The sequence below is a fragment of the Mastigoproctus giganteus genome, chromosome 13, assembly GCF_048544385.1.
Source record: "Mastigoproctus giganteus isolate SK-2022 chromosome 13, ASM4854438v1, whole genome shotgun sequence".
Classification (NCBI taxonomy): Eukaryota; Metazoa; Arthropoda; class Arachnida; order Uropygi; family Thelyphonidae; genus Mastigoproctus; species Mastigoproctus giganteus.
Window position 1 is genome coordinate 58,559,581 of NC_143587.1, and position 14,303 is coordinate 58,573,883.

A 14,303-nucleotide genomic window follows, 5' to 3' on the forward strand; every position below is an offset into this window, starting at 1 on the left:
CAGTTTAGCAGCTTGCTTGTCATTGAAGATATTACCTTATGAGAGCTTGTCTTCTTTAAGGTTGATACACTGGTGTTTTAACAAAAGCTTATAGTACAGGATGTCTAAAGTTGAGAGTTTTTGCTGTTGTTATATGATTCTGTTCGTTCTTATGTTGATAACCTATATTTATAAAAAACAAATTGAAAAAGCTTTTGTAATTATTTTTATTTTAGCAGAACAAATTAATTTATTAATGAGAATAGCCTTTTACAGAACTTGATCAAATTTGTTTTATTGTTGAATCTGATTAAGGAGAATAAACCAATGAATTTCTTGTTGTAGTGATGTGTAAATGTCTTATTAACTGTGGTTTTGGTTTAGTTACTATTGAACAATACCATACACTGTCACAATAGGAAAGTATAATACAGTGTCTACTAGAAACAAAAAACTATATTGTAAGTTAAATTATCTCCAATAATTGGGACACTATCTTTTCACTAGCTTTAATAACACACAATAGAGCACTTGTGGTCTAAAGCAGTTGAAAATCTAGCAAAAACTATATAGCTAAAAAATATATCTAATTCTGGCCTTTAGACAAGATAAAATAACCATTCAGATGCTTACCTGACCAAATTCAGTAAGTGAAGTTTGATTCCACAGAAGATTATGAATTTCAACAAGTACAGGTACTAGATCACACTAAATGAAAAGAATATATATATGTCTATTAAAATGGAACCCTTCATATGGTTTAATTTTTTTTAAATATGATTTTATATATTTTGTTAAAAATAAGTAACAAATATATACTAAACCATAACAGAATAATGAATGCTATCCTGAAGATATTATAATCAATGATATTCTTCAAATTAATATAAATGATTAATAATTTCCCAAACTACAATACCAAGAGCCAAATGTAGCATATTTTAAAAATAAGGAACAAATATATACTAAACCATAACAGAATAATGAATGCTATCCTGAAGATATTATAATCAATGATATTCTTCAAATTAATATAAATGATTAACAATTTCCCAAACTACAATACCAAGAGCCAAATGTAGCATATTCGTAGTAGTAGTAGTAGTAGTAGTAGTGGCATGTGATGCAAGAAAGCATGTGTATGAGCTTATGCAGCATCAGCCAAAAAAAAAAAAAAAAAAAAAATATCACACCATTCCCTCCAAATGCCTGTCCAGTTCCTCCTTAAATTTATTCAGCCTATCAACTTCCACAATGACAGATGGAAGTTTGTTCCAGCAATTAACCACCCGCTGGCTAAAGGCAAATTTCCGCACATCTATTCTACATCTGTCTTTTCTTAATTTGAATTTATGCCCCCTTAGGTTCGTAATCTGAACAAGTGGAAGGATCCCATCAGAATTCAGCGTGCTCAACCCATTCAAGGCCTTATACACCTCAATCAGATCACCGCACAGGTGCCTAGTCTCCAGCCACTGCAATTTTCAGAACTTAAGCCTCTCTTGGTAAGAGGATCCCTTCATTCCCCTCACCAATCTTGTTGCCCTTCTCTGTACACACTCAAGCAAATCTACATCCTTTCTAAAATGGGGCTTCCAGACCTGTACACAGTACTCAAGGCGTGGCCTGACCACTGCCTTATACAGAGGGATAATCACCTCCTTTTCCCTGCTAGCAAAATTCCTATATATCATCGACAAAACCCCATGACCTGTCCTGGCAGCCTGTCTGCATTGCTCAGAAAACTTCATATCTGCCTGCACAATTACTCCCAGGTCTTTTTCATTTTCTACCACCTTAAGTGTAGTACCACACAGTTGATATGTTTCTCTGGGGTTACTTCTACCCATATGCAGTATTTTGCATTTGTCAAGGTTAAACTTCAGTTGCCATTTCTTAGCCCATCTGCCCAAATTATCTAGATCCTGTTGCAGTAGCACATTGCCATTACTGTCATTAACAACCCTGCCAATCTTTGTATCATCTGCAAACTTCGACATTAAGCCTGATATACCTTCATCAATATCACTGATAAATATACAAAACAACAGTGGACCCAACACCGAACCCTGTGGGGCTCCACTAATAACATTAGTCCATGAAGAGCAGCACCCATTGATTACCACCCTCTGTCTTCTCCCACTTAACCATCCTTTTATCCATTGTAGCAACTTACCCTTAATACCATTCTACTCCAATTTGTACAATAGTCTTCCATGCACAACAGTGTCAAAAGCTTTCCTGAAATCCAAATATATGATATCAAAATTATTTTTTGCATCCAGTTCCTTTGTAACCACATCATAGTATCCTATCAAATTTGTCAGACAAGACTTTCCCTTAACAAACCCATGCTGTGTCTGAATTATTGCTGCAGTCTTGTCTAGATGATCCTGCAATGCATCTTTAACCAGCGACTCCATTATTTTCCCCGGAACAGAAGTTAAACTAACTGGTCTGTAATTACTCATGTCACCCTTCGATCCCCCTTTGTGAATTGGGGATACATTTGCACATCTCCAGTCTGTGGGGACCTCCCCTGAGTCCAAGGATGCTCTCATAATTATGGCTAAGGGTTTGCTTAGTTGCTTTGCCTCCTCCTTTAATATAACTGGATAGATCCCATCCACCCCAGGTGCTTTTCTTATGTTTAACTTCAACAATTTCTCCTCCACTTTGCTTTCAGTTATTACAAAATCATTAAGTATCCCGCTACAATTTGATAACCTTCTGCCATTTTCAAACCTTAATAATTCCTCATGTGTGAATGTAGATGCAAAATACTCATTCAGTTTGTTTGCTATCTGAGCAGGATCATCAAAAGTCAAACCATCGATGTCAAGTGGACCAATCAGATTCATCCCCTTCCTTTTAGAGTTTATATAAGTAAAGAAATCCTTGCTGTTTTTCTTAGCATCTTTTGCTGCACTGGCAAAAAAAAACAAAACACAAAAACAAACAGATAAGAACACACAAATAATTTCAGTTGACCTTTGAATTTATTCAAAATGTCAGCCTCAACTACCTGCAAGGGCAACTTGTTCCAGCAATCAAAGATTCACTAGCTAAAAGAAAATTTCCTACAATAATCTAAACCTCAAGCATTGTAATTTGAATTTATAACCCTATTTCTGGAATTCTTTAGAACATAGTGTATAGTGTTAATTGGAAAGCGACTTCAGGGTTTCCCCAAACTCTACATCAGGCAATGTGATGAATACAAAAATCTGTAAAGGCCAAATTTATGTAGGTTAGGAGTGTTTGTGTAGTATTAGTATGAGGTTGTGTTGTTGTTCATCTAGCCTCTTAGCATAGGAGCCAGTGTTTTAACAAAAAAATCTCTAGTTTACCATCCAGTGCCACAAGGAGGTCGGCCAGGCAGTAGGGAGTATGAAAGCACTGGCAGGACAAACCCACACACACACACATCCATCTTCTTTCTCACACTGGGGGGAATGCAATGGTGTGTAGTGTACTTACTAAATATGTAATAATTAAAATTAAGTGGCTAAAGACTAAGGGTTAGTAAATATCTAAATACTTATATTAATCAATATGTGGCTTGCACCCTTTCACACTCATACTCATTTATTCTGCTGGCATTTGTCTCATTTACTCAGTTCTTTCTTACTGCTCGTTCCAGGCACTTCAACATACTACTACTTTTCAGTTAATATGCAGCCCTGGCTGCAGATCTTGCAAGCCAGGGGGGATGCAGTGTGTGTGTGTGTTGTTGTTAATATATAGTTGAGATTGTGTTAGTATTTCTAATAAATATATTTTTAACTATGCATTCTTGCAGCCAATTTCATTCCTTCCTTCCTTCACTCACTCCCATTTACCATAACATTCATTCACTCTCTCTTACTCCCTTGCAGGGTCTCTCTCTCTCTCTCTCTCTCTCTCTCTCTCTCTCTCTCACACCAAAACTAATGTTCATTCCCTTTTACCACAATTCCTATTTCACAGTATCATTCAATGCCCAGCTCATTCAGTCTTTCACACTCTTTCATTCTTTCCTTTCATTCTCCATTGCATCCCCTTGCTTCTAGTTTACTAAAATTTTTCGGCTAAGCTGCTTCCCTGGCTGCCCGTACATCTCCCCTGCATGTCTATTTGTTTGGTGTGGGGTCCCCCAGATTCCCCACTAGGGACAGGGTAAACCTGGGGAGCCCTAGTCAATAATCCAGTTTAGTCAAATTTGGGTATCTGTGAGGGAGCTGATACAGCTACCCTGTCAATTTAAAATGTAATCATCTGGGCAAGGTGAGAGACATGGGCACTTTGGCTTTCTTCTTTTATAAAGTGTTCTTGTCCTCAGAGTAGGGGGTCAATTTCTGCTATTAATTGGGTTCTCAGTATACCATAAATTATACATTCATAGAGAATGGTGTGCCCAGTCTTCACTTTTGCCGCAGGTACAGTTTGGGTCATCAGTCAGCCCTAAGGAGGTTAATTTTGCCTTTAGGGAGCCGTGACCTGTCAGTATAAATGTTGTGAAAAAGTCCAGGGGCAAACCACTTTGGTGGCTTTGGGCTAACCATTGCCACCTGTGGAAGAAGCCTTTTGGTAATAAGACCACTGGTTTCCTGCTCCCAATTTGTTTGCCATAGCACTGAAGCTTTGTGCTATTCTCTTTCTTTCAGCCTTGATGGTGTTGGCTGTATCAAGGGCTATCCCCAGAAATTCTGTGGGTCTGCTCTTCTTAAGTCTGCTTGCCTCTTTGCTATTTCCAAGTAAAGTCAGAGAGAATTAGCCATCACCTACAGTGCCAGTGTGCTCACAGTTCAACATGCTCTGTGATAGTGAGAAGTATTGTTATCTGAATCGTCTCTAATTTGTTCCTGTTTCTGACTATGGCTGTATGGATAAACCATGTACCGGCTCCATAGGTAATGACAGGCAAGAACACTGCTTGGTATATGATTACCAGATTTCTTCTTTTGAGCACCGAGTTGGTCCTACTGATCCTAGCAATCATGTCTGCATAGTTTCTCATTTTTTTTGCCAAGTATGCCAAATGGGGAGAAAAAGTTAATTTTGAGTTAATTCTTTAGAACAGTGAGAATTCCATCTTCATTCATTTTACTAATCCCTTTCAGAGCTTTGTAAACCTCAATCAGGTCACTTCTGGGGTGCCTGGTTACCAAGCTCTGTAGCCCTGGAGTCTTTCCTCATATGGTCATTTTTCTGTTGATCTCACTTCAAGTTGCCTGTCTTTGGACCCTTTCAAGAAGCTCAATGTCTTTTTTCATATGAGGTCCCCTACTTGAACATAGTATTCCAAATATGGTTTTACAATTGCCTTATACAGTGTGATTATGACTTCTCCTCTATAGGATAACATTTGATAAATCATCGATGAGACGCCATAGGCTTTCCTGGCTGCTGTATACACTATTCAAAAGTTTCATATCTGCCTGTATTGTAACTCCCAGATCCCTTTCCTTATCCAGTGTTTTTATTTCTAACCCCACCAAGTGTATAATTTATTTGTGGGTTGCTATTCCCCAAGTGTAAGACCTTGCATTTAGCAGCATTAAAACACAGCTGCCACATCTATAATCATCTCTGAAGTCTGTTTGAGTCATCCTGAAGGAGCATTGCTATGTGCTGATCCTTAATGACTCTGCCAATCTTTACATCATCTGCAAATTTTGACATCATGCCTTCGACATCATTTATGAAAATGAGAAACAACAGTGGTTCAAGAATTGATTCCTTGAGGGATCCCGCTTCTGACGTTACACTAATCCAAAGAATATTAATTAATCACAAGCCACTGCTTTCTGCCCTACAGCCACCCAGCAATCCATCATAGAATCTTACCGGTAATCCCAACCTGATCAAGCTTATACAGTAACCTTTCATGAGGGACCGAGACAAATGCTTTGCTAAAATCCAAATAAAGCCTTGTCGATCAATTCGGCCCTGGAAAGATTGTGCAAGGCTCAAGGGGTAGAATTTTTTTCAGCCTGGACTGTACTTGTTAACAGGAGAGATTGCTTCTACAGGGATGGGATACACTTAAATAGAAAGGGTGCAAGAATATTTGCTGATGCTATCGAGGCAGTGTTAGATGGGTCGGAAAACTGCTAGCTTGGGGAGAGACAAAGACGAATAGATTAACAGTAACCACTGGCAGAGGTGAAAGAGATTCTTGCACTACTTCTATTGGAATGAGCAGAAGCCTGAAAAACAAGATGCAGGATATTTCAGACACTGCCGGGAGTCATTGCGGTACAAGTAAACACATGGGTTGTGATAGGGTAGCTAAGAATAGAAATAGGTGCATGTATACTTGCGTGTACACCAATGCTAGAAGTTTAGTAAATAAATTTGATGAATTTGAGGTATTGCTCAAAACATCAAAGGCAGATATTGTTGGGATATCAGAGACTTGGTGTCACACAGATATAAGGAATGCAGAACTGGAATTTGGGGAGTACAACGTCTACAGAAAGGATAGACTGGATAGGAAGGGAGGAGGGGTTATGCTATTAGTTAAGAAATACATAAAATCCAAGGAAGTGAAGCCAGTGGACATCGTTGGACAGTGCAGTGTTGAGTCAGTTTGGTGTGACATAAGCATTGGGAGATCAAAATTGAGAGTAGGAGTGTGCTATAGGCCTAATGACTCTGATGAGTATAATAAGATACTGTACAGGGAAATAGAGTGGGCCAGTAAATCAGAGTCTTATAATGGGAGATTTTAATTTCCCAGATATTGACTGGAATTTGGGGGCTGGTCACTCACACACTAGCAAGGCTTTTGTGGATTTATTGGATTTACAGAAAGGATAAGTTTTCTACATCAGCATGTTCAGGAGGCAACTAGAGGGAGGAATACTCTTGATTTGATTATCAGCAGTGATTCTTCACGCATTAAGAATCTGCAGATAAATGAACCACTAGGTGGCAGTGATCACAGTGTGCTGAAGTGGGATTTACTCAAAGAGGTAACTACCATCAGGGGTAAAGGGAAGGGTTATTGCTTTTGTAAAGGCGACTACGATGGACTGAGACAGTATTTAAATTCTATACAGTGGGACCAACTGATGATGTTACCAACAGCAAATTCAAAATGGGAAGCATTCAAAGAACTTATCTTGGAAGCTACTAGGCTTTACATACCAACTAAGAAATATTGTTCAAGGTTTAGGCCTAAATGGATGTCAGATGAACTGATGAGGCATATGGCAGAGAAGAAGCATGCATGGGATACATACAAATTAACACATGACACGGAAGCCTATGATAGATACAAGTTGATCTGTAACCAAGTTACAAAGGAGGTTAGGCAGGCGAAGGCAGATTATGAGAAATCCTTGGCAAGGGATGCAAAGAAAAACAGCAAAGAGTTCTTTACTTATGTAAACTCTAGAAGGAAGGGGATGAATCAGATTGGTCCACTTGATATTGATGGGTCAACTGTTGATGATCCTGCTCAGGTAGCTAACAAACTAAATGAATATTTTGCATCGACATTCACACATGAGGAGTTATTTAGCGAGGGGAAAGCCAGAGGTGTATTCAACTCTAGCAATAAGCTAGAGAATCTTGTAATAACTGAGAGTAAAGTGGAGGAGAAATTGTTGAAGATAAACACAATAAAGGCACCCGGGGTGGATGGGATCTATCCAGTTATATTAAAGGAGGCAGCAAAGGAAGTAAGCAAACCCTTAGCCATAATTATGAGAGCTTCCTTGGACTCAGGGGAGGTACCCACAGACTGGAGATGTGCAAATGTCACCCCAATTCACAAAGGAGGATCAAAGGCTGACACAAGTAATTATAGACCTGTGAGTTTAACTTTTGTTCCAGGAAAATTAATGGAGGCACTAATTAAAGAAGCACTGCAGGATCATTTAGACAAGACTTGAGCTATAGCTCGGACACAGCATGGTTTTGTTAAGGGGAAGTCTTGCCTGACCAATCTGATTGGATACTATGATGCAGTCACAAAGGAACTGGATGCAGGGAATAACTTTGATATTATATACTAGGATCTTAGAAAGGCTTTTGATACTGTTGCACTTGGAAGACTGCTGCACAAATTGGAGCAGTGTGGCATTGGAGGCAAATTGCTGCTGTGGATAAAGGGGTGGCTGAGGGGGAGAAGACAGAGAGTGGTAATCAATGGACACTGCTTGTCGTGGACTAATGTTATTAGTGGAGTCCCTCAGGGCTCAGTGTTGGGTCCATTATTGTTTTCTGTATTCATAAATGATATTGATGAGGGTATATCAAGCTTAATGTCAAAGTTTGCAGACGATACAAAGGTAGGCAGGGTTGTCAAGGACACTACTGACACTATGCTGCTGCAAGAGGATCTGGAAAGGTTGAGCAGATGGGCTGAGAGGTGGCAAATGAAGTTTAACATTGACAAATGTAAAGTACTACACATGGAAACAGCAACCCCAGAGCAACGTATCAACTGTATGGTACTACACTGACAGTGGTAGAGAATGAAAGGGACCTGGGGGTGGTTGTGCAGGCAGATATGAAGTTCTCTGAGCAGTGCAGATGGGCTGCAAGAGTAGCTCATGGTGTATTGTCAATGATATATAGGAATTTTTCTAGCAGGGATAAGGAGGTGATTATTCCCTTGTATAAGGCAATGGTCAGGCCACACCTAGAGTACTGTATACAGGTCTGGAGGCCTCATTTCAAGAAGGATGTAGAGCTGCTGGAACGAGTACAGAGAAGGGCAACAAGATTAGTGAATGGAACAAAGGGGGTGCTCTTACGAAGAAAGGCTTAAGTTTTGCAAATTACAGTGTCTGGAGACCAGGCACCAGCGAGATGATCTGATAGAGGTGTATAAAGCCTTGAATGGTTTGAGCATGCTCAAAGCTGATAGGATTCTTCCTCTCGCTCAGAATAATCACCTGAGAGGGCATAAATTCAAATTGAGGAAAGACAGATGTAGGATAGACGTGCGGAAATTTGCCTTTAGCCAGCGGGTGGTTGGTTGGTGGAACAGACATACATCCCTTGTCGTGGAAGTTGATAGCCTAAATAAGTTTAAGGCTCAGGTGGACAGGTATTTTGAACGAACAGAGGGGTGAAGTGGAAGTGGTTTTTTTTTTTTTTTTTTGGCTGATGCTGTATAAGCTTGCTTTCTTGCATCAAATGCCTCTACTAATAAAAAAAAAAAAAAATAGCTTACTCAGTTAGGCATGATTTAGAGAACAATTTCAACATATTTTATTTGGATAAATGTCCAAAATCTATCTAAATGTCCCTGGAACTGCACTCTTAATTACTGCCGCTAAGATTTTCCTATCACTGAAGTAAGAATAACCAGTCTTTACTTACCAACTTCACTCCTAGAATTGCTTTTATGTATTGGCAATACATTGGCACTTCTCCAATCCAAAGGAATCTCCAGAGTTCAAAAATGTCCTCATAATTAACCTCAATGGTTCAATGCACTCCCTTGCACTCTCCCTCAAAACTACAGGGCTATGCCATAAACTCTGGGAGCCTTATTTACCTTTATGTCAAAAGTTTTTCTAATAAACAATCATTTGTAATTATGACATCACTAATTTCATATGGCTCTACGTCACTCACACAGCCTCTTCTGAGCATAAAGGGTCTTTTGTCAGTAAAGACAGATGCAAAATACCTGTTCAATTCATCTGCAACATCAGCTGGGTTGTCTAAGACTTTCCCACACCCAGAGCACAAGGGTCCAATCTGATTCGCTTTTTTCTTCCTTGGTATTAGATACATGAAAAATTTCTTGTCCCCATTCTTTACTCTCTTGGCCTCACCAACCTTAATCAACTTGTACCTGTTGTAGGCTTCAGTACTTTTCAATGCTCTGTAACTGTCCCTGCTATCTTTTTCTGCTCTATTTGACCAGGCAGCTCCACAGTCATCCATTTCGGCATCTCCTCCTGCAATATTTTCTTAAATGTATGTATGCGATCATGGCTTCTATGATCATTGCATTAAAATTATTCCATAATTCACATGTATTCGCCATCCTTTACCTTTATTTACTGCAACATCTTTCTTAATCTTCTAACTGACAATCACTTCCTGATAATGGTTCCTGTACTTTAAGCCCCATGGCATCATCTGATTCATTAGGAATGATGAGGGCAAGAATATTCTCGCCCCAACTACTTTCTCTAACATGCTGGAAAAAATAATAATCATTTAGTTTATTTAAAAAAAGTTTCCCCCTATCATGAGTTTCTCTCCCACTTATTCCAATCAATCTGGGGCTGATTAAAAGTCACCCATAATAGGACATTCATGCTTGCTTGCTCATTCCATCTGCATGTAAAGATTCTCGTCATATCCTTCACGATCTTCTGGTCTGTAGATTACTTCCACTCTCATTGTTCCTTTGCTTCTGACTAACTCACACCACACAGATTCTATGCTGACAGACATAACTTCAGACTCAACAAAAGCTCTTTTTGTGCTCAGGCTGCTTTTGATAAGAAATATGACTATTTTCTATCTTCCCTAAATACATTATACACACCATAGTGAAACTTGCCACCACCAATTTCCAGGTGGCACCATGTTTCTGTTAACTGTATTATATCAGCATTAGTTGTCTTAACCAGGAGTTCAAATTCAGCCATTTCACTGACAAAACTCCTGACATTACTGTAGACACAGTTGAGACTAAGTAATCTTCTATAGTTTACTACCCTGACACATCCCCTTGAAGTTATTTAGGTTTATATCCCAAGCTTTATCTTCCCTCTCATTTGAAACATTGCTACCCTCAGAACATCTTATCAACATCGGCTGTTGTGGCAACAAACAAGAATTCATGAGGTGAGTGCAAGCATTACTTTGAATCATTTCATCATATAAATGTGGATCTAAATTACCCTTCTGACTCCTAACTAGCAGTTTGGCTGAACCCTCAGGGCAGTGTTCTGCAACCAGTGTGCTGCAAACTTTGCTGAAGTTGTATACCTATAAATAATACTATATGTATTATGATTAGAAATTGACAACTGAGAACTTTTACCTATTTTAAGAAATTAACTGTACATTATTTACTCCCAATTATAGTTTTTATATATGTTTGTAACGCTATTTTTACTGAAACACAACATTGTATGTGTGGGACAGTAAATTATTTTTCGCGTGAGTATGCAACACTCGCTTTCTCAAGTTATTTGTGTTTGCCCTTCCAATATTTCTCATTTTGTCGCTGTGCTGACTGAAATAAGATGCTGCTCATTAAAGTTAGACGAGTACGTGCTGCTCCTTCAAAGTGTAAGGATTAGCAAAACATCCCCCCGTCTTTTATTATTTTATTGGCTTGTTTTGATATCTATCCCTGCTACTTCAACTTTATTACCTTGTTCCTGTGCCGATTGCACCCACCCTTTGTTATAAGACTATATTTTAAAGCAATAGATGGAATGGATCAAAAGTATTGATCCCACATCTATCACTTTCAGTTTTCTAACAGCTGTGCTCTGAAATAGTCAGAAAACTGTGATCACAAGCCATAACATTGTTAATTTTACTATTTTATTTTTTTTAACATGGACAAGTTCCTTGTAAGGAGTATTCCGTCCATGAGTGCAAGTCCCGAAAGTGACGAGCCAGTAAAAAAGAAACAAAAATTAGTGTGCAGACAGTATAGTGATAATTATTTGTATTTTGGTTTTTTCTGGTGTGGCGACAAAACATGCCCATTCCCCAAGTGTGTCGTGTGTGTGGAGAAAAACTGAGCAATGCTGCTATGGTTCACAGTAAACTGAAAAGACATTTCTCAACAAAACATTCTTCTCTGGCATGCAAAGATAAATTATTTTCGGCAGTTGTTGCAACAAAACAAAAAACAGGCAACGTTTGTGACTTCATCGGTATGTGTTTTGGAAAAAGTATAGGAAGGTAGCTATAAAGTAGCTGAACTTATCGCAAAGGCCAAAAAGCCACACACAATAGCTGAAACTTTGTTAATGCCAGCTTGTTGTAAAGAGATGGTAAAAATAGTTGTGGGCCAGGAAGTTGCTAATGAAATTTCAAAAATTCCACTCTCAGCTAACACAATCAGTCACTGAGTCAGTGATTTGTCCAGTGACATTGAAGACATTATGAAGGAGAAAATCAACAACAGTCAGAAGTTCTCACTTCAGATCGACGAGTTGACAGATGTTAGCGGTCATGAACTTCTTTCCAACATTTGGTCATCAATGGAGATGTAATTGCAACAAATTTCTTTTTTGAAAAGTACTACCTGAGCGAGCCGCCAGTGAAGAAATATTTTGTGTTACCAATGAATATATGCTCCAAAATGAATTAAATTGGAAGGATTGTGTTAGTGTTTGCACAGGCGGAGCTGCTTCCGTGACAAATTGAGTTAAAGGCTTTGTAGCTAAAGTGCCCGAAGTGAATCCTGACATATGACGTGACCATTGTCTTATTCACCATGAAGCTATTTTTGCCAAGTCTTTGCCATCTGGTCTGAAAGCTGTGCTGGATGAAGTAGTAAAAGTCGTTAACTTCATCAAATTGCGGCCCCTCAATTTGCGGCTTTTTTCCTTTTTTGTGTCAGGAAAATTAGATCTGAAAGCATACGATCCTGCCACATACAAAAGTACGGTGGTTGTCACGTGGTAAAGTGTTAACAAGCCTTTTTGAATTTAAGGAGGAGGTACAGACAGTTTCAACAGTTGAGGGGCAAGAGTATGCAGAGTTATTTGCATATGACGAAGGTGACCAAGTTAGCATATCTTTCCAATATTTTCGTTCACTTGAATGAGCTGAACCGAAAAATGCGAGGCAAGAATGAAAATCTTTTTACGAGTATGGATAAGATTCAAGGCTTTCAGAATAAGCTGGATTTGTGGATACAACGCATTGCAAATGGTTTGTTTGAGATGTTCCCAACTGTATGGCTGCTTGCTGCTGATAATAATAAAGTGATGATGGACTTCATTAAAGAACATTTAGATTACTTGAAGCAGAAGTTCAAGGATTATTTTGGAGAGAGTGTTGAAGATTTCGACTGGGTTCATCATCCATTTGCTGCAGATGCAAAATCTCTTCCGACGAATGTACAAGAGAAACTAACAGATCTAAAGTGGACAGAACATTGCGATTAAAACATGGTGAAGTGCAGTTGGACACATTTTGGTTGTCAATAAGGAAAGAATACCCAGCTAGCTCCAAGATGGCAATTAATATGTTATTACCATTGTCAACTACATATCTGTGTGAACTGGGATTTTTGACCTTGAATGAAATTAAAACATCAAAGAGGGAGAGACTCAGACTCACTGATGAAGAAGTAAGGCTTGCATTGTCAATGATTCCGCCACGCATCAGCTGTCTGTTTTCAGCAAAGCAGGCACAAATATCACATTGAAGGTATGCGTAGTTATTCGGTTTAATACTAAGAGAATTTTTTTTTTTTTTGGCTTTGCTTTGCTTTTGTACTGTGATTTAGAGTTCATAAAATGTTAATATATGCATGAGTCAATTTCTGTTGGAACAATAATAACTGATTCTATTATGACTTACAGCATATTTATATTAACATTGCCATAAACTATGCTTTTAGGGGATTAACATTTTGATGTGCCATGTTGTGTCATGGATAACTTAAGGTGTGCCGTGAAGAGAGAAAAAAAAGGTTGTGGAACATGGCCTTAGGGTATTCTCAATGATACTGGCAAAAATCCTTGTACCACCTTTGTTCAAATGAATACCACTCTACAAAACGGACTCCTTCTAAATACAAATGTTGGCTACACCGATAAAAATCTCCCCCCACCAAGAGCCTTGCAGATTCGCGTTAACCCACAAGAATTTCAGCATATAATCCCTCCTATCATGTCTGGGCAGAATTGCAGACACATACATGCTTTGATTTAACTCGTGGCATTTTTTCAGCATAGTCCTGCATTTATCCAACAGATCGTCTGGTCATATACGTTTTATATTGTTAGTCCTCACATGAATAATAACGTTCACTTTACCTCCCTTAAAATCTGACAATCTGTTGGTAACATCATCAATTGTTGCTCCTGGCAAACATACTCTGATTCTAGACTACCTATCTTTATTACAAAAAATTTTACCTGTTTCCCTGACAATAGAATCACCCAATAAAACTAGATCACCTTCGACCAGAGCAGTCTGCATTTGACTATTCTTTTCTGGGAGCTGAATCGAGGGTGCATCATTTGGCAAGTCAGGAGATAACTGAGTCCCTGATGAGCTCCCAGTTACATTTGTTTCTAGGACAAGCACTCATTTCTTCAGTGAGTCAAATTTTTCTTGTAACACACCAAGTTGTAATTTGAGATCAGTACACTTCTTACATC

General features: G+C 38.7%; 1 protein-coding gene across 1 annotated transcript in view; it reads right to left on the reverse strand.

Moving 5' to 3' along the window:
• LOC150076086 (BLOC-2 complex member HPS3) overlaps nt 1–14,303 on the reverse strand; it is a 198,507-nt gene that overhangs the window by 83,113 nt on the left and 101,091 nt on the right. Inside the window, exon 15 of the mRNA XM_090387254.1 lies at nt 613–687. Coding sequence (XP_090243380.1) covers nt 613–687 — 75 coding nt within the window. The remainder of the gene's footprint in view (nt 1–612; nt 688–14,303) is intronic.